At 37.1% G+C, this 22,635-nt stretch overlaps 1 protein-coding gene across 4 annotated transcripts in view; it reads left to right on the plus strand.

Annotated features, from left to right (window-relative positions):
* The window catches only part of LOC124140119 (prickle planar cell polarity protein 3-like), a 159,571-nt gene that overhangs the window by 124,049 nt on the left and 12,887 nt on the right, over window positions 1–22,635 (plus strand). For all 4 annotated transcript variants that reach the window (XM_048401611.1, XM_046507506.2, XM_046507507.2 and 1 more), the window contains one exon: window positions 9,392–9,572. In XM_048401611.1, the coding sequence (XP_048257568.1) occupies window positions 9,392–9,572 (181 nt within the window). The remainder of the gene's footprint in view (window positions 1–9,391; window positions 9,573–22,635) is intronic.

Below are 22,635 nucleotides of genomic sequence, written 5' to 3' on the forward strand. Positions count from 1 at the left end.
TAAGTCCTGATCAATATTGTTGTGTTTGTCACAACCTCTAAGATCTGCTAATATGAAATATTTACACCACTGGACCACCCCGAGCTCAACAAATAGAAAACAAGTTAACAAAAGCAAGCCCTTATGTAAATATTGAACATAGTAATACTATGTTAGAGACACTGTTAATCTGATTACAGCTCACATGATCATATACCCAGGCCTTGATCCAATGATCTGCCCAGGGTTGGCAATTTTATTACATAACGGAAAAAAGATCACCTTGTCGGGCCTAGGGGAATTGGCCATTTGCATGGAGGAGACAGGTAGGTGAGAGACCCCCATTGTTGATGTAGATGTGTCAGAGGGGGGACTTACCTGGGAGATTATAGGATTAGCTGTGAGATGAGAGGGTCAGATCACTCAGGGCACACAGGTGAAATGAGGTATTTGGGCGTCTTGGAACATGACTTGTTGGGAAGGTAAGTAGTGTTTGTGTACAGAAATGTAATTGAGAGATGTTAGTGTACTTGCAGATGTATTTCTTTGGCTGTATATTTGATCAGCAACGTTAGCAATGTCTACAGAGAACTGACTGTTTCCATTTGCAGTTCAAACATAACTAAGTATGAACCAGTTTGGGTATTTATGCCATAGGATAGCCCAGTGTGAAGCAACATAGATAAACTATAGGTTTATAGGTTTCTTTTGTGTGAATGTGAAATGAGATCATGGTCAGTGCATTCTACTTTGAATTAGTCATTCAACATTCAACAATTAATCACTCCCCCAAGACAAGAGCACCCTTTTACCACAATGATAGTTTCAACATTTCCAAAGCACCATGATCTCAAATTGTCAGAAGACATTCATAACATTATATTTAGTACTCAAATGAAAAGAACCCCTGATTCATATACTACAGATAACTTTTGGAGCAATTGAGTTTTTACTCGACGGTTTCTATTTTAATTGGTTTATTACAGTTTTCAATGGGTAACCAAAACTTTTTCACTCATCTATTCATCACTCTAAGAAGTTTTTCCCAAAATGAGTAAACATTTTGAGATTTAAAAAAAATGAAATAATGTTTTAGATGTACATAACGGTTCTAAATACAGGCTTGACTCGGAAAGTAAATTAGCTTGTAATTGTGTTTCGGAAATTAGCTTTGTTGGGCGCATGCTGAAAAAGCTTCATTGGGTATTTACGTGTGCTGTTTTTATACATTTGAGTTTTTTATTTAATACATGCGTTTCTGTATGCAAGGTAATTGAAAGTAATTGTGTTTTGAATATTTTTGAGGGGTGTTTTACGCTAATACGCAGCTTATCTGTAGCTCTCTGTACTATGTTTAATCTGTCATGCCATATATTTATATGAAAAATTGGGTGTTCTTTTTATATATGTGGTACAGCAAAGATGCAAGAAATATGCCTCCACAGCATGCTATATATTCCCCAATGTCAGCAAGGATCACATGTTGTGCAGCACTAATCTGGTACTTTGACCATGTAGACGATTACCTCAGCTGGTTATTTGGATATACTTTGAGTTTGATTACCTCAGTGCCATCATAGTCTCTAGCGGCAGTTATGCTTGGAGATACCGTCTGTCTTCATATTGTTAGGGTCAGACAGAGGCTAGGGTGGCCATCTTTACATACGTAGCTCCTAATTGGTTATCATCGTAACTTGACAAGATGTGTTTACTGGATAGTTTTACATATAATGTTTCAATTATGATCTTGAACTTTTTTTTCCATCTGGAGCATATTTGCTTACTTGCAAAAGTGAAGTAACGTTGGACATAGCTTTTAATTAAAGATGGATTTTGAGATAATATATTTGGCTGGTATGCTATTTACTTAATAAAACAAATGTTTTAAGTAAATTTTGAGAAATGAATGAATGAATTTAGTCTGTATGCCATAACATTTTAAAAACTAAATAGATTTGCTAATGGACAATTACAAGAAATAAGTTCAAAATAAATAAATATTCTATCACAGTTGAACATTATTAAATGGACATTGTTTTATGCCCCTTAAACTTTTGCAATGAAACCTGACACATGACTTTAAGCATGAAGAAATCATTCTATGATATTTTGTTTATATTTACATTGCTTATCGCAAAAGACGGTCTAGCCTTAAAATATTGTATACCTATCAGTTAGTTGGTTCACAACAAGGGCACCAGGTAGCTTGCACAAGACTTTCTCTCATTATTATCAGATAAACATGGCAAAATAGTACTTTGGGAGGCAGAATAAATGGATAGAGGCAAAGCGGACATGATGGCCCCTAATATTAGCCAACCAGTGCAGTGTTAGCTGGTGTAAGTTACTGCTCTAGCATCTGATTAGCAGGTAATCCGAAGAAGCTAATGAACCGAATGTGAACATGCCCTCTGAGTCGCTGTCTGACATAAGATTTGGGATAAAGTTGCTTGGCAGAGAATCTCAACCTTGCCATATTGTATATCTTAAATTAGGCTTATCTGTGGATATTGGTGCAGAATTATGTGACATGTGTTCTTGTTCATAGTTACAGGTGTGTACGTCTCCATTCCTTGATGTGAGAGATCAATCCTTGGCAATGTACATGCACAAGTTAGCATTCTTGTTTGGCTATGTCTTTCAAGTTTGTTGTTAGTTGGAACGTCAAAACATCCTGTTCATGTTTTGATGAATGCCTTCAGAAATTAATTGAATTGATGAATTTCGTGTTTAGGTGCATTAGTCAGTTTTGGTTATGAATGCAAATTGTGAATAATAAATATTTGAAATCATATCATTTTCCTGCAAAATGAAGTTTATTTGGATTTATGACTCCAAAGCAATATTTATGAATTGCACTAAATAGCATCGTGATTTAGTGAAATGCTCCGGCAAGACGTCAGTGAGAGAAGGAGCAAGAGACTGTCATCATGTCAGCTAAAACAAAGAGCTTCTCTGCAGCAAATGGGAAAATTGTGTTTGGCCATTCCTCTACACAAGTCACTGTGGACAATTAAAGCAGAAACTGTTACGGAATTTTTTAATGTGAAATATGAGTGTCAGGATATCGGTCAGTCTGTATGAATCACCAAGGCTTGGGAAGTGATGTGTGAAACGTCTTAATTAGATTTGAGGCTAATTGTCCCAGAACAAACTCCCAAACATCAGATTAAAGCTAGAGTTTAATAAGTCGTTTGATCACTAAAGGATGGAGCTCTTTGGCTCTCTCTCTGAACAGTGTCTTTGTGATGAAGATTAAAAACTGTGTCATATCATGTGATATTCTCAATATCGATGAGGCCATATTGGAATCTTTTGCTTGGTTTGGATAACCCTCCATCACAGCATGAAGAAAGTTGACAAAGTACCATCATGCATCTCCCAGTCTACAACTAACGCTGGATGATCCCCGTTTCACATTAAACCATATTAGTCACACAGTTTACGAGACAAGGGGTGAAAACATCTTCCGCGAGAAGTAACGCTAATATTCCAACCCAGTCTGCAAATATTTGCACATGCATGGAAGTGTAGAATTAATGATGTTCTAATGCAATGCCGGTCCCCGTCAAACCTCCAATTCGGGTGACAATAAACCCTCCCTGTCTTCATTTCTCTGGATGTTTATTTACGTGTGATGTTGGTGTGATGCGCAGATGCATTTGTGCAAACGAGAGCAGCAGCAGGTGCATGCATGTGCAATAAAACTGCGACAACGTGCAGACATGAGAAACGAGGGGAAATAAATATCTTGACCTCAGTACTGCCATGTCTTCAGTTATCAGAGAAATCCATCAGCCTCATGAGGAGAGAATGCTCTAAAGATGCAAGATTCTAGATTTCAAAAGTTGGTCCATTTTCATTTGCTGATAAATTTGATATGTTGTGATTTAAATAATACCTCTAAATTAGCCTAGATTAGGGAATACCAAAACATGTCCCAAAGTTGCTTAAGTCGTAAAATATTTGACATATTCTCGTTTGGACCCTGGGAAAAGCATTTTCATGTTATTCATAGGCAGTCCCAGTCAAGATCTTATTTGCCTCTTAAACATGAACATTTCTTGGCCTCAATTTGTATTGCACCGTTCCCTGTATTGAGTGAGTGGTAATGCTGAAATTAGAAACCTGCTCATTTTATAAAGAAATCCCCCTTAATATGGGAACAAACAATGTTAAGGAAATGGGCCTCTTTTATTGTAATGAATTTATCTTTTTGACACAAGCTTCATTTATTCAGAACTATATTGTATTGAAACACGTATGCAATGAAATTGATAAAATTCTTAAATATTTAATTAAATTGAAATTGCAAAAAATTATGAATTTGCAAACAGCATAAATAGCTACAGAAATGGCACTTGGATGCTTTTACTGCAAGGTCATAATGATACCCTTATGCTGGATTTTCCCAATTGCTCAATTTGTGTGGGAATGTGGGAGTGGAACAATTTTCATGAATAAAATGGATTTGCTCACAATGTAGACATCGTTGAATGGAACCCGCAATGAACCTAACAGGACTATATTGGTGTGACAGTAAAGTTGCCGGTGGGGAGTGGCAGCAATTGAGACTGATAGTCAATCAATCCAGGACTATTTCAACTGCTATTGATAGCACTGAATTGCTGAAAATAGTTACCCACAGTTAGCTGACTATGCAAGGAGAAATAAAAGTGGGATATACTCATTCTGATTTTGGAACATAAAAAAGTTGTAAATGTTTTATTCCCTGAGATATGCTTGAGTCATGCAGACCGGGGGACAGACTATCCTTGTCTTGAGAGTTGACTAAGATCAGACAGCTAGGTTGAGCATTTATTATCCTGTATGCAGCTTTTCACTGAAATATTCAATTCGTACCAATGCATGGATTAATCAGAAAAGAGCCCGACCATTTTAAGTTACAAAAGTCATAAAAAAATTGCTAGTGTCAATAACCAAAAAAATCAATTTTATAAAAAGTTGTCTCACAAACAAACATTCAGGGTTCAGTCACCCTGTCATTAACAGGGACCAGGAACAAGTTATTGCCTCAAGTGTTGGCGTATGAATGACAGGGTTATGAAACCTTTACTGACCTTGTCAATGACAAGTACCTATGTTTATAGTGATATACACAGAGCACTTTTAAAACGTGACATACCAAAGGCTACCAGATGAAGCGTCAGTGAGAATGTACCCCTGAGAAGATATAGACTTGTCTTTGAAAGTTATCAGAGGTTTCCATCGCAAACATGACATGTTTAATACAAAACTCCCTGCAGTGTGCTGAGATGTGTAAACACATGGTGGCCGGGAGTTCTCCCTCCTGATCGGTAGTGAGAGATCCCACTGCCATGCTACTGGAACAGAAATCTAGAGACTATCTGATCTGCTTAATTTGCCAGGCTGTGATTTGGAACTTCACCAAGAGGCATAATAAATAGTCCAGTTTTGAAGATGAGGGTTTGCAGTGCAGTTTACAGTTGTGTTTTTTCACTGTTTTTTTTTGCCTGCTGGAAGTGATCTAACTGTTAGCAGCGTGGGACTTGGCTTGTTTAACATTTATTGCAGTCTATCTTGCGATCCAAAAGATGCTGCAAAGAGAATTGGCATCGGTGAATAGTGATGGGGAGAAAACCATACCTATTACGAGTTTGGTTTAAGCTATTACTAGTCAACAAAGACAACAAAGAATTGATTTTACAGTTTCTTCTTCATCATCATCATCATCATCATCATCATCATCATCATCATCATTTTCATCATGATGCACAGATTTATGAGAAGGACTAAATTTCTAATGCAGACAATGGGGTACAATTGTTTGGGAGAGAAACCTTTTTCAATAATACTGCTGCTTTTTTTCAAGTTTGCTGTGATTGGCCCTGAGCTTTGACCTTCCTGAAGCACAAGGCAAGGGATGAGGAGTTTGTTCGTGTATCATGATGGTTTGATTGTACCAAGCCACCATCATTTAGCAGGATATTGTCAACTGTAGCATTATTATTTCTTATGAATGATTTTTATTTCAAAACTTGGGTTTTGCTGATTGACATTTTTCAACACTATCCACATGCCCGAAGCACATGGTGTTGGAGGTTTGCCCTTATTTAACGAAGAAGTATCGCCTAGTACACATGTAGATTTGGGCTTTAAGTTGTGGGTAATTCATTGCCAGCACACATGGAGGTGCAGGCTCTCATAAATCCACGACTGCAATCAGTGTTATGTTGATATATTTAAGAGTTGATTGGCAAAGATTGGATAATTTGTACAAGATAGATCAGAACTAAATGCTGTTCCTGGCAGAAAGGTCTTTGAGGCGCACAAGGGCTGAAGATTTTGCAGATGATTTTCACCTGAGAACGATCAATATTCTACTGTTGCCAACTTACTTGTTAATTGATTTACCATGCCCCCCAAAATGCCTGGTTGTATAAAAAAATGAAGTTAAGGTTTATAAGAAAACAAATGGAAGGTATAATTGATTATCAAAGTGTTTGCTATCTTATCCCTACCCTCACCTGCCCACCTCCTCTAAGGTAGATGCTGGAAGGAGAATTGGCTCGTTAGCTAAATGAGGGGATAATGATGGACACATTACCAACCCTAAGAGGGAGAGAAAGCATTCAGTGTGTCTTCAGCAGTCAGAGAATGATCAGTGACTCAAATTGCTTGTCAAGTGCAGCCCAACGAAATAAATGGCTGGCTTACATTTGTAATCTGTTAGTGTTCCTGGTGGCAACTCTGTGGTTGCCTTCTTCAGCCTTGATTGATAATTTTCCCAGTGACATGTCTTCAACAGATCCATTCAGTATTCACTGTGCTTTTTAAGTTCTGTTAATGATGAAATAAGAATCCGGTTAAATACACAGTTATTTCTTGGCCAATACAAAACCCAATTTGTATGTGGGACCAGTATGAAAATGAGATTTTCAGCATTTTCCATTTTTGTAATCAAATTAATTCAGAGTATGATTTGGAAATAATATCCAATAAATTGTCTGATCACCTTCATCCAAGCTCCTCCAGGAATAAAGCAATCAAGATTTGACATTGGGAAGGCTTGTGTGGATTGTAGGTGCTGTTGGCGCTGTAAGGTGGTCAAACGGTCATTTATATACAGCCTGGACTGACCAGTGACCACCAACAGTTGGTAAACCTGTTGCAGGAAGGGCAATATCCCTAATAGCTCATCCTAATGAATATTCATGTACATGCTATACTAATTGCATCTCTTCTCATAGCTCTTCCCACAGGACTGATCCTATGTATACAGCCTTCCATGCACTTGCTCCAAATTTAATTGTGACGATTAATTTGATTTGGTTCCACTTCTAGCTCTTTTGTGGTCCATAATTCAATTTTCTCCTCTGAGATAAGATCTGTCACGAATGTCTGGTACAGTAATCTCTCAAATGTAACCAGGTTTAGGATGGGCTAAGATTTAGCAAGTTTTAAAGAAGAATTTGCATCTGATATTGATTAACATGTTTGTGAGTTGTTGATGACTTTGAGATTTTTAGGAGACAGTATTCTACCTTTTTTCAAAAATTGATAAGACTGGTCAGTTATGAATACTCAATCATGCACACGAGAGAGATGCCCTCACTGATGCTTGTTGCTGACTGACTTTCAGATTTTGAAGAGAAAATTAATGTTATGTGTGAAAATATTAGCATGAAATTCTTTTCTGGCTATAGATTGAAAAGATGAAATATATGACATAATTTTGATAGAAGCAATAGTGATCCTTGCTTCCCTTGTGTTTTACAAACATGCAGATCATGACAGCATCAAGATCCAAATAGGCCCCCAATAGCCATCGCTTGTCGGGATGACTAAGAATCAGGATTGGGTGATCTATGAATATCCCGAAAACAAGTCTTATTGTAAACTGGGTCGCACAGTGTCCCAGTATGATCAACAGACACCCCCAATATTCAAAACAGTGTGTGTGAAACTCCCAAGTCTTGTGGTTAGCTTGCTGAGTTTTCACGGCTCTTTAACACATCCCGTTTCGCAGTCCTGAGATATATTGACGTGTTTTCAGTGGTTACAATCATTGCGTCTACTTAAGCTAAGCCCATGCTTACACAAGCCTATAATCAGATTATCATGGAATTGTCTGTTTGAATGAGAACCAATACTTTGTACACACGACCCCTGACTTTTTGTGTAGTGTGAAGGTGTAATATAGTGTTTTACCTACCACTGTAGCATCTACAGGTTGTAATTAAGCCTTGTCTTGAATATATAGGGAACAGTAGGTTTTCGTGTTGAGGTAAAAACCCGGCATCAAGTCTCGGAAGTTAGACATTATCGATTCACTCTGTTCTCTCATCAAACAAGTGGTACGTAATTGTTGGAATTCAGACTGAGCTGGAGAGAGGTGGAGGCAGGGGGGAACTGTATTGACATTCTTCCCAGCGTTGTTCGGATGAGCTAGCTAACAAATGACTAGTCTCTTTTCTGCTGTTGACTAGATGTTTTGTTGGTGTTTAAAACATCCTGATGAACCAAAAAGTAAAAGAAACTTACATTGAAAATGATATGTTGTAAAGTGCAAAACATTCTGAGATGCGATCATTATTTGGAAAAAAATCCTTGAGATTCCATCACGTGTCAAGTCTATTTAGAAAGTGTTAAGAACGTCAGTTGACTAAATGCTATTTACGGCAATCTGGGGTTTAGCGGGCATAGTGGACTTAGCTCGTTTGTGAATGTTGACATTTGAGCGTGTTCTCATGAACTTTTCTCAGCGAGACGGGAGGTTTAATCCCCCTGCGCCCTCTAATTGCCAACAGAATGTATTAATATTTCATTATCATTCATAGTTTCAAGTTCCATAGCTCATTGGGGGCACTTTCACTGCTGTTTCGTGGTTTCGGAAGCGGGTCCATGTACTGCCGATGGGCAGACTGACCTGCCTCTCATTGATTGATTTCTGTAAAGTCGTCGATAGTTTCTTCATTAAGGTGCTATTCAATAGTCTCACTGCTGCTTATAAAAAATGGCCTGTGCAGTTACATCCTTTAATAGCTCAGATTGCATGTTCATTTGGATTGTAGTTTTTGAGTTTGGCTGAATTTTCTTCACATAATTATGGCTCTGCCTTTTTGTGTAGAAGCTGAATGATGAATTAAGACTGAAGGAGTCTGTTCAAGAAGTAGTCGCAAAGTCGGAAAGGTCGCCAAGGACATATTTAGTGTCAAATAAATAGTGTGAGAGATGATACCAGATGCTCACCAGTGTAATGAACCTTGAGGAATCCCACAATTTTATGGCATATGACTTTTTTTGATGTTTCATTATGCCTAGACGTTCCATTTTCAGTGTGTTGTACCAGAATGCTGCTTGAATTGCTGTGGTATATATTCTTGGATCAATCAAAATGTGATTTTCATGCCATATTTGTTTATTTCAGAAAAATATGCAGACACTGCAAATGTCCTCCCGAAGCACATGACATGGCGACTGGTGGCGAGCAAGAACGTACCCTTAACAGACTCATCCATGACGTGAAGAGAAACTCTACCAGCGATGATGACAGCGGCTGTCCACTTGAAGAGTATGCCTGGGTACCGACTGGGCTCAAACCGGAACAGGTAAGTTGTCTCCCTTACTTTTCAAAAGACAGCAATACTAAACCTCAGGCATATCTAGGGTACATCATCCTGTGGCAGTTGAGAATAACACTGAAAACAGATGGTAAACAGATCAGCCATACCCTTAAAAAGTGAAAACCTGTGCATCCCTGATCTCTTTAAGGGGACATAACTCTCAAGCAGTGTCAAACTTTGAAAATGAAAATCTGTGTGAAAAAGTATTAAAAAGAATAAAAAGTTTTAACAATCATGTTACAGTGATCAATCATTTGATTGATCATCATGCAAATAAAGCTTGTTTAGGCAATCAATTTCAGTCCAGAAAAAATGACAAAAAGTCATTAATTTTGAGCAGTGTTCGTTTACAATAAAATCAGAGCATCCTCACCAGCTCTGACCAAAGCTACTTTATTGCAGGGCTTTCCTAATTTTACAAGGCTATTTTGCTTTAGACATTAAGTCATATCTCACAGGAAAGGTTTATTTGAAATGTCAACATTCTGAATTCAAACTAAAATCAGTCAAATCAATCTGTCCTCGATTTTTCCTGATATAGTTAAAGTGCTTCTTCAAATTTGCAACTATTAAAAGCCTTGAGATTCAACACAGGATTGGGTCATAACAGTTTTTGATATGACAACCATCTTTGAACAAATGATGCAAACGTAAAGAAGGATATCCCCTGCAAGACCTTGTCCCAACATCATGTTAGCATTCTGCAGGAGGCTATGGCTGATATCTTTGATGCTATGGGACGCTCAAAATCGGGTCAATATTTTCAATCAGAGTTTTAGATTTCCAATCTTTGATCTTTGCCCTCCTTAATTTGCCAGACTGTATGAAAAATGACCAAATTCAATGAAATAATTTTTTGCTGGACTGAATATGATTGTTCTGTTGCTATTTTTTTCGGGACCCTGATTCGATAGTATGGACAGGAAAAGACTTGGTATTGGTAATTTTATCTTTGAAATCTTCACAAAATCCTTACAAAGTGCACTTTCGGACCTCCCTCGTCAAAAGGTTCACTGGCCCAAATGGGTATTTCATGAATAAATTTGCCGTTCCTTCAAAATGCCAAGTGTGTAGATTAATTAGAATTTGTTTCCAGTCTCGGACATTAGAGAAAAGCGTTCAGTGTTGTGGCATAGTCCGTCTGTGTAATCAGATTTCAGAATGAGGATACTATTGTTGGATTTTCTATAGATTGTGTGTTTGAATCACCACATTTCTTCTGCTGTTTTCATAGTATTTTTGAATGATAACAACCGATTGTCCTTGGCTCTTTTCATTCTTAAGCAAACATCTTATTCAACCTCTTTATGTCAATACATTTGGACAATGCATTTGATAAAATCGACAAACATCAGAGACAAGTTGTGAACAAATTGGTCACAGAGACAAGTGGTTAATGCACTTTCTCCGTTTGCACAAGATCCAGGGTTGAATCCCACATTAGTACCCAATATCAGAGTGTTCGTGCTTGAACATGATAACCAAATGATGTTGGTTCACCATATAACATAGATTAAAGCAGGAACTCTATGACTTTAATGCCCTGGACCTGGTTGACTTCAGCATATAGCACAGTGAATCCCATTGCCAGTCCTTGTCAGATGAACAGGGGTTATTGTGGATTCTCCCTGAAATGAGGGAGCTGTTGTGGACAGGTTGACCTGAAACTGTTCAGGGACTCTCCAACGTGCCATGTGAGCGCTCAGTGGATAACAAGGCAAATATTGATGAGCTCTTAAGCCTGTGACTAGCAAACCTTGTATCAATTGTTGGAGAATTTGTTGTAATTTGTGGGGATTGTTAAACATCACATGCAAACCCAACACAATTGCCTAAAGCCTGGCTTTAGTGCTCACAACTGATTATAGATCATATTGCTGAATGTGTTTGCTTTGTGCATAAACACAGGTTAGGGAGATTTATGACTAGAATAAATTGGATCAAAGTTATATATGTGTAGTGAATGGAAATTGATTTGTGCATAATGCTATGAACTATTGTTACATAAGAATTCATGTTCCAAGTTCTTGCATTTCATGGCAATTTGGATTTCACATTTCTATGCAAGAATGTATTTGGGAATCTTAGAGAGTATGATTTTTTTTCTTTTTCTTCGATGCTTAACTGGATAACACATTCGGTAACAATATTGTTTACAATTTGACAGGTGTAATGATTTTTCATGAAGCATTTAAATAATTATTCTGATATGGGGGATGATTCATTTTTACAGTCCGATTCTTTATATGATTCACTTGAGTTTTAACATGACAAAAGATAATTTTGATGTAATTAACATACCAACAATAGATTTTTCATGCCATTGGTCTTTGATTGTGAAAAACCTGAAAATTAAGTGCAAATAAAGACCATATTTCTTTAAAATCGGTGACAAGACCGCATGGTTTTGCAAGATTTGGTAATTGTTTGGTCAATAGAGGGCACAGGTAATTGTGAAGTGGCACTTCCTCCAAGACAGAAACTCAGCAATTGTCCCAGTTTGGATTCAACTCAATTGATGACCCAATTACCCTCAAATTCCTTCTTTGAATAACTGGCTGGAGATTAGTCATGGTTTTATTCAAGACCAAAGGCATCTTGGGATTTAGTAAAAGAACTCCAGAATTGGATTTGTCAAATACTTCAACAAAACTGGAATGTTGGAGATATGATATCATCCTAATTGTGCAGTATTTCTTAATTTACCAAAATTGAATTACACCACATTGTGTTTTACATTTTTAATTGATGCAAAAACATCTAAGATTACATTATGATACAAGAGATGAAAGTTAGTTTAATTGTGTTAATAGTCAAATTCCACGTAATGAGAAAATAAACTTCTGTTAGCCAGGGACATAATAACATTATGCTAAAAAATTACATCAAAAACTAATATGAGATATTCTCATAAAGATCAGCTGGTCGATGAAGGCAACAGAAAAAAGCACTTTGTCAAATAGATGAGGGGAATTAGCCTGATCTGTTCTATTGACACTAAAATAGCTTCACATAATACACACTGATTGATATTTGTATGTGAATTCAAATTACTTTTCTGGTATGCTTGTATTTTTCTTAACTGAACAGAACAAGTATTTGTCTTAAATGGTATTGTGTATATCAAGTCAATGTGTAACGTCTTTCAAAACCCTGGATATGTCAGCATGGCACAGAGAGTGAGTGAGTGAGTATGGTTTTATGCCACTTTTAGCAATATTCCAGCGATATCACTGGGAGGGGACACTACAAATAGGCTTCACACATTATACCTATGTGGGGAATCGAACCTGGGTCTTCGGTGTGACGAGCGAACGCTTTAACCACGAGGCTACCCCACTGCCCCCACTATGGCACAGAACAAAGCAATAGTGGCTCGACAAACTGGATAGCATTTGGAATAGTGTTCTTCTCTTACTTTTGCTTCCATGTGTATGGCTATTCTGAAGTGTCATTTCACAGAAAAACATGACCATGAAATACACAATTTAAATGCAGTGGTTTAAAATAAATATTCTGTGTTTAGCATGTCAAGTCCATTTCACAGGTACAATGAAAGAAAAGTTTCTTTCCTCCGACAGTTTGACAAGAGTTAGAAGCTGTTCCGTGTGTTATCAATGCATCAAAGCCTCACAAAGACAAAAGTGTGTCTTTTAATTATGGTGTAATATATAAAGTTTTATGCCCATGATTTGCTTATGCCAAGATATCAAAAGATTGGCAGTTGGTTTATCTGACACTAAATACATTGAAAATTTGTTTTTGGGTGAAGCTTTGCTTTGAAGTGAAAACTTCTTAAAATTTAAAAAGTTGTCTGTAGAAGCCTTTGCCTTGTTAAAAGAATGCCATGACACTGATTGATATTGCGTCCAGACAAAGGGGAGAAAACCATGTTAGCTTCAACTCTTGAGACAACTAAATTCGATTTGGGGAGGCTTTGACTGATCATGGGATGGCTTTTTATCCATGTTTTGTACTGAAGTCCCGGTTTGTGAATGAAATGTTGTGATTATACAAGTTGGTGCTTTTATCCTGAAAATCAACTTTTGATACTTATGCAAGTTCCTCTTATATCTAAAGGAAAACATAAACATTAATTGACTTTAATTCAGTTTTGAATCTGGTTAAGTATTTAAGACCACGTTCTTGTTGCAAAACCTTGATATTTTCGTTTGTGTTCAACTGAAGTTTTTCACGTATGAATCACTTCGTAATTTCCGGGTGAATTTAGAGTCTGATTCAAGTAGTCTTTAATTTCCACTGGAAAGATATCTCAAGTACCATCTTAAATAAGAAAAGTCATGATATATCAATATTTGTTCAGCTTAATTTCGTCAATTGCGGTAATTAAGAGCAGTTCTACCATCTGTTAAGACTCTTCAAGGGAGGTTATTCATGCGACACAAATCTCAGCGTTTGATGCATTACAGCGTCTAAGTGACATGTTGACATTATCAGTGGTGTCTGTTACATTGCTTGCGGTCTTAAGAGCAGGTAATTGATCGTTAGCTTTCGTTATCACCTGGAAGTTCTCAGGTGGGTTATTGTCTCACCTGCCCAGGTAAATCAAAACTCGTTAAGGAAATCAGATTTAATTGATTAATTCTTGCATCCGACTTTTATTGTAGCTAGCATGGATTATTTACACATTGATTGGAATTTTATTCAGTGCATAATTCATGCATGTTTACTCTTATTGTTAACATACTAAAAATATTGTAGCAGGTTAATTAATCAAACAAGAAATGTAATGTACCATAAGTGATATTAACATCCTTTGTGATGCAATATTTGCAATGATTACATTTGCAAGAAATAATTCACAAAGAGGGTTCCAGGAAAAAAAAAGATTATTTATCGAATGAGTAATTTGTGATAAAATCCCAAGTGTTACATCAATCTTGATTACAACATAAACACTGCTGGTGTAAGTGACACAATTTGCCATTTGTACCGTGTAATTTTGAAGAGTAATCTCACTGCCAGACAGAAGGTGTAAATAAGAGCCTCCATACCTAATTTAGAGGTCAGTCTACTTGAAGCGATTCCAATTTATTCTAAAGTCCATACATTACACTTAATTGGCTTGCTTTTGAAGTCCAACTGGATCGCTTAAAACAATAGCGGTATCCGGCTGGTCCATTTAAGCAAATCATAATACATCACACTAATTTGTCTGAGGAACAGTCGCCTGATAGGCTGATTTCTTTTTAAGTAGATTTATTTCAGCAGCATGTCTGAACATTGTGGAACAACAATAGGTCCCTAAATATGCACTTGTACAGCTTGTTTGAACATTTTGGGCTGTTAAAGCTTGTCGGAGGCTTTCATGTGACAGGGGGCATTCTTCAAGTGTGCAGCAAAGCTTTATTTTCAAGTAGAAATCTTTTCCTGGGAAATGGTGGAAATGATTCTGTCTTTCAGTAATACTTCAAGTTGTGTTAGAGGAATAAAGTCATGCTCTTCTATGAATGGGTTTGAATTGTTTGGAATGGTTCTTAATGAAATTACTTTGAAAAACGTAAGTGAAAGGATTTTTACGAAAAAAGTCTTGACAGAATGTGTCAATATAATTAATTTTCACAACATGGAAAGATTGAAGAAACACAGTGGGTGAGTTGTGACTTCATGTTGGTTGTCCAGCCAGGCCACAGTGACCTGTGTGTGAATCGAGCAATATGGAGCAGCCAATCAATGAATGGTGAACTCATCTGTGTAGGGTACAAGTGTACACCAACACAGCAAGTGAATCTGTTACAGGCATCTTCTCATTCCACTGTTTCTAGTTACTTCCCTTGGTGGTGCAAGGATCCACTGATTATGGGAACAAATCACATTTTGATCCTGCTGTACCTGCGACTGTTGGAAATGGCTAGCCCCTGCAAACATTCAAGCTTACCTCCCACGTTATCCTGAAACACTGAAATAGCTGAAATATTAAGTCAGTATGACAATGGAAGTGCATTGCCATTTGTAAATATACCAGAAAGAAAAAAGATGTGATGTTAATGTTAAATTTTGACATCTGCAGAAGATCTGTTACATATAAATTAAACCTACAAAATACCTTTCCATAATCATCAGATATCTCTGCCTAATGCAGAGTCCACTGTATGGTAGATACACCACATTGAATGAATGCTGCACATGAATCTAGTTGGCAGTCCCCAAGCCACAAGAAAATACAGTTATGGATCTTGCTAGAACTATCCTGATGGCTGCTTGTTTTTCCTGTTTAGCAGTTGAAGAGTGGGTCTGAATCAATGTGAATTACAGGCCTTTGTAGGCTGGCAGTGTTGTGTGGCGAAATCTAATGCTGTAGTGGAATCTGACCGCTGGGCAAATTGCTATCTAGGACACCTCCACTGTCAAAAGCAACAATCTTCAAGACATTGGTGATCAAGATTTGACATCTTGCATAACACTCACCTAAAAACTAGCTCAGTTACTTCTTTTTTATCTTGCAGGCTTCTTTTGACAAATGCAACATCTTGCAACAAAACATTTGAGGCTATTTCACTCCTGAAATAGTTTCTCTTGCTTTTTGTCAATATTATAAATATTTTCTAATAGGATAATTTTGAAGGTGATATTTCAATATTTTGCAAATGTTCTTCGTCCATAGTGATGATGGTCCCATGGGTCATAGGCGTATCTACATTGCCATCTACAAAGAGAAAATCTGAGTAATTATACCCAAGGTGTTAGGGTTTTGTGAGAAGAAGGGAAACCTATTTGGTTGAGGTGTTGTAACTGTCTGGGTCACACTGCCTAATGTGGTTATGTTGTCCTGACCAGATGACCGGACTTGACCAGGATATTTGGAGCTTCATACGAAATGCCCATGGGACTAGACTATCACACCTTCTCCTGGACAAACACTTGAGCCAGATCCTGGGTCAACCAAGGTTAACACCTTCATCCCTGTAGATAGTAGATCTGATGTACTCTGAGACCATCACATCTCCACAGTTGCTTCACATAACTATTGGTTTATCCACTGATCAAGCTTGGCAGCATTTCAGCTGGCTTGTTCCAAATCTAAGGATGCCCTTACCACTTATATAGATGATTTGATATAGCACAGTCCAGATAGTCAATCCAATGGTTAAGGTCAATATTTGTAGGGTAGACATGGCATTGGTTTTCTTTGATCCTGAGCACATAATAATCTTTCAGTTTGAGTGTGATTCTACCTCTTTTTTCATTCTTTGTAAGGGAATGGGTATTTCCCCAACTAGCCTGGATTGTGCTGCTGGTCTAACATAGGGATTATGAGTGGTATGAATAATGCTATGGTGAATGTTCGGGACAATGCTCGGCTGTGAGTGAAGGTGTGACATCGTAGCCGTTGCTCACACCGTTGACCACTGGGTTGACAATACCAAACCTTGCAGAGAATGTTCTTCCATTCTACAGGATAAAAAGCAATTACTGCTGAACCAAAATGGACTTCAAGCACACTTCAGAAGGAATGGATCTTCTCTGTACACATCTTCTTGTCATTAGATTAAATTCTTTGAAAAGGGAGAAATATAGAACATTCTCATTTAAACTGAATTCTTTTTACCACGAGATTGACATTCAATATTCAGTATGGAAGGACAGGGCCCTTAGCAAATATGTCACTGTCTGGACAAGAAGAATCAAATTCACTGCATCTTGTAACTATGTGGGCTGGTGTCTGGGAGGGAGAATAATTCAATCATATGATTGGGAAGTACTCTGGTAATCCTGGCTGTATTTCACTGCCTAACCATGTTAGCTGGACAGCATTGTTGGTCGGGTACTGATATAACCTAATTAGTCCACTGAAGTGACCATTGCAGCAGCTGACCAAGGATGGTGTACCATCACATGAGTGCCCTGATTTCCTCAGCCAAGCAACATAGTGCATTGTTGTCAGTTGTTATGATGAATCTCCAGCTGAAAGGTTGACACAAGCTGTTCTTCACTGCAGGTGCTTGTAACAAGGATCCACTTTGAAAACTTCACTTTTCTGAATTTTAGTCAGGATCAAGTCATTTCAAGTAAATTTACCTTTGCAATAATGAATTTCATTATTCTATTTATTTCTATTTTTGAAGCATCTCAAATTTATATTTGTTTGATATTTGAATCATAAAACAAAGCAAATATAAAAAGGTGGCAAAAGACAAGAATGGTCATTTTTAAAGAGACGTTAACCAGGAAATCTTTACTTCATCACAGTACAATATTTTCATTTGGAGGATATAATAATGTAAGACTCTATCCTTCCTACCTTTTTTCTTTCCCAAATGTAAATGCATAACTAATGAATATGTATGTCTGTCTGAAGTAATTGAATCATAAACATTTTATTCATGGATAGAAGTAGACAAGTTCAAAGGATCAGACAGTAGTATGTCTTTATATTGCCTAAATGATATTTTCATTTATAAAAAATGACAAGTGCTTGAAAGTATTTCCATATTCGAGACCCATGAGAATGATCCTTTCCACATTAGCCTGACATATTCCACACCTTGGCAAGGTCCAGTGTCAGGGTCTGAGAACTGTTATCAATAAGTTATGACCTTGTCTCTAACCTTCACCTGGCTGCTACATTCAAAACTGCAAATGTGACCATTATGTAGTTTGTTATACATGGTACAGTAATTATTGAAACAGCTCTGAATGATAAAGGTTGGCAACAACAGTTAATCACTGAATTAAATAACACTCCTGGTTGAAGACAAATTGGAGGGTTTGGACATGTTTATCAGTCTACTATGTCATCTGAATGCATGTTTCATGGTAGTAATTTTCCAAATGTTTTACCCTCATGAATTCCCAAGACATTCCACAGCACTTTGCATGTTGATTGACCATTTTCATTTCAATTTGAAAGTCAAAATAGGTCTTGGGGAAAGATTTTAATCTTGGACATCTTTATTGCGTTAGTTAAACCGCCCAAAGAAAGTTTAGATTTCACTTAAAATGTTAATGGGATAATTATTGTAATTTTCAAATAGGTGTTTTTGAGCATGCCTTGTTTATCATCACAACACTAGGCTTTGTGAGTCATGGGAATTCTTTAAAAGTAAAAAAAAGTAAAGCAACTCGATGCCTGTTGATTTGCTATTGAAAGGAAATAAACTGTACCCATATATCAGTCTTGAGGTAATAGGGCCCTGAACACATTTCCAAGAGACAAAGCAACTCTGACTTAAAGTCAATAGATGGTATCCCAGTTTTCTGAAACAAGGCATGGCTTGATTTCATGCTCTATGAATAATTTTCTTCATGTTGTATTTTCTTAACTTGAGGGATCTTATTCACTGTCAAAGTTTATTACGCATCCCAAGCTTCTTTGTGGGACTTGTGGGTAAATATTGCTCTCGGGGACGAACCTTGAGTGCCAATTTGGCCCATTCACCGTTGTTGAATGAAGCACAGGAAAACAAATATGATTTTTGAAAGATTGACATCCGTGAATGTTCTTTTGGTAAGGTTCGCGCCAGTTCCCTTATTGATTGGCTAAATATCAAATGGTGCTGGACACTTGAAGCGAAAGATACATTACGACATCCTTTCCACATCATAGTAACTGCCTCAGGGGGAAATGATGGCACCGTTTTGCTCCATCGCTCGTAACTTAGTTTACTGTTGAGTTAAGTGTGAGTGTGCTGTCGGTCTGTTGATTGTAAGTTGGTTTAAAGCTGGTTGGTCTTCAAGTTTGCCACGCACTGCTAACTTGGGGCAACTTAATAGAAGATAGCTTCTTGAAAGAGTGGAGATTTTCAGGGCCTGGCCTTTTGGATCAATATTTGTCAATTTGAATGTTTTAATTTAGATGATCTCACCAAATAAATATTTACAAGGGAATTCTCTTTTTAATTGAATCAAAAATTGTCAAATGTGTCTTAGATGATATGTGTTATGAATTAAAATAATGAGGATGGAAATTTGAGTTTAGATAATTTTATTCAGTGATTGAAAGGACGATCTGAAACACCAACAGCTGCTTTCTCGTTTAATGTCACAATCATTTTGTCTTGGCTAAGATTACCTTGCACAAAACATTCTAGTATCGTATCATCAGAATTAAACAACACATTCCTTATTTAGTAATTGACGAGACTAAGTGTCTATTTATAGTATTATTGGGGTCACTTTTTTATCCAATCAGGTTATTGAATCAGTTTCAGTGCAGAACTTATGTCTCAGTTGGTGTCAGGTGCGGAGACAGGGAACCTGATGTCTCACATTATTGGGTCTTCTCTGCAATAGTATTCATAGACTTCCAACACAAAGTAGAGACAAAGTAGAGATTGATTCTTTGAAATACAGAAGTTAATCTTGTGTGCTGCTTCAAATTATCATGTCATTTATGGGAAGGCCAAGTTTTGATGGACTGGTTCACAAACCACCTTTCCAAGACCTGTTGCTTCTGAAACATCTGTTACCTAGAAATGGGTTAGACTATTTTTCGGAAATACATTAAATTCAGTTTCTTAAGATTAACAGGTGCTGCATTATATTTCTTTGTGTTCAATAGATTTATTATGTGTCCTGTACTGGAATAAATTTTGTTGAAATTACTTTTTTATTATTCTCAAGTTTACAAAGCTAAGGTTCTTCACCTTCATCTAATAATTTATTCAGCTTTTGCGATAACCACGTCACGTGGAAGCTGTCGTGTTCATCTATTAAACATTAAAGGCTTTCTGAGCTTGATAACAGTACCCTTGGTTGTTTACATGTCCACGATTCCTTTTAAGTAGTTTCTAGACTGATACCTTTTTCAGCAAACAATCTAATGATTACGCCATGCATCGAGCAAATCATTGATGGCTTGAAATATGCATGAGCTGGCCAGCCTAACCTGATGATGGCTGACAATACTTGAGACACATGTTGAAGTTTTCAGGACATTAATTTCAAGAGTGTGATCTGGAAATTTCTTACATCTCACATTAGCTGCACTTGAAAGGAAGTTCAAAGTGATATCGGAAACAAAACTGACTTCCACTTGAAATTTTTCATCTGGGGAAAGCAATACTTAAATAGCTTTCCTGGAAATGCCTTTCTGCGAGACAGGAGTTAGATTGCTAAGCAAGGTTTCAGACTTGGATTGTCTATTTTATTATATTCTATGGGTAGAAAGCTCTCGTGGGATTAACAGACTTGCATAGTCAAGGTTGGTGAAAGCAGACACTAGATGTGAGCAAGTGCACAATATCCTCAAGAGCTCTTCGGCATCAACTTTCTGTTCATAAGCTGTAAATCAAATCTGGTGTTTGCTGCTTTGTTTGTAGTTTAACACTGCAGTCAACAGTATTCCAGCTATATGATGACAATATGTTAATAATCTTGACCAGACAAGCCAGGTTATTGATATTGTGAGCAATGTCCCAATTTGTCAGAGTATGATGACATGCAATCAAGCAGTCACCAAGCCTGACCACTTGATCTCGATGACTCGCATATATTCTAACCTGGAATCTGATACTCCACAGCAACCTTTGCATCATTTATCACATTCATGCCTTCAACATGATGATCTTGACCAAGCTGTGCTCCACCAACATTCACATGTTTGTGTAGGCAGAAGCTATGGGTTGATATCAAATTGAAAAATACCAACCCCAACCAGTGTGTATCATACAGTTTTGTATCACCCAGTTTTGGGTGGTTAGTTCCATCTGTGAACAAAAAGACTGTATCGTCTGATCATTACATTGTATGTTCAGCTGAATCATTCATTCCTGCTTTGACCTTTTTGACATTTGACGTTTTTCCTGTTAAAATGATTGAAATATTTTTTATATTGTTTTAGACATCAAAAGAGCCATGAATTCATTATGAAGCCAATCTCCCAAAAATGTCACAGGTTCTGTGTCAAGATATTCCAGGAAGCCTTCCTCCTCTGTGTTTGCTTAATAAAGTTATATAATCAAATCCTAGTTTGCCTCCAAAGAGATTTTCTTTTTAAACCATCCAAAATCTCTTTGCTCAAAATGAGATGCTCAATTACTGCTTTACATGAAGTATCAGATTGCCGAGTCTGTAACGTATGAAATATGCACGAGTTGATGGTTTATCGAGAGTGGTATTACAAATCTAGAATAGGGACAACAGACATGTATTAAGGAGAAATTTGGGACACTGATAAAGTCATTATCAGACCAGTAGCAGCCCCGATGTCAGCTTATCCGAAACCATGCATAATTATAATTGACAAGTTTTCTGCTTGTGTCAGACTTATCTAATAATATGCTTTACGCCCTGAGCTAGTAATTGTCTCATTTAGGCTTGAAGGGATTAAATTGTTGAAATTATTCGACAAAATCAGTTCAGAACTTGCCAAAAGGAATGAAAACTCCAATGCATGCTTTATAGTTGATATCTAATTGCCATAGCATAAACCTCAAAGGCCTATCACAAAACTAGACTAATGAGTTGGCTACAAATTGGCATGGTTTTATGATCTGATGTGATTGGTTTGCTGGTGTGTATCTTTCTGTTGATTGGACAGTGTATTTCTGAGGCGTTATTTACATGCATTGGGGACAAAGGATTTTAGTGGAGGTTATCGTGTCAATGACACAGTTTTTTCTGGTGAAAAGGGATGGGTGAGGGGACACGGACGAATGGGTACTAGGACATGCTTTAAAATTACTACAAAGGACTAGCTAATAGAATTTGTTATCTTGATGGAATGTAGTTAGGATGATTCATAGGAATTTATTGTCAAATGGGATATGAAAATTGTTGCACATTGGTTAGGCATTAATATTCCTTGCTCTGATTGTTCATAAGTTACACATTGGAATAAATTATATTTTTTATTGCACAAGTGTGATTGATTGAAGATGCATTGCTTCATTGTAACAAACATGGAGGTATTCAGAGGTTTGATGGGATAGGTTTATGTTAATAAAACTAATTTACTTCTTGCTTGTTGCCTAAATACAGAATTGGGTTGAGTTGTTGCAATATGAAGAACAATCTGAATTCCAAATGTAGTCTTCGCCATTAGGAAAATGAAACACAGAAGTCAAGTTACCCATTTATAGTTGTC

This window comes from Haliotis rufescens, unplaced genomic scaffold, assembly GCF_023055435.1.
Source record: "Haliotis rufescens isolate VD_foot unplaced genomic scaffold, xgHalRufe1.0.p SCAF_23, whole genome shotgun sequence".
NCBI lineage: Eukaryota > Metazoa > Mollusca > Gastropoda > Lepetellida > Haliotidae > Haliotis > Haliotis rufescens.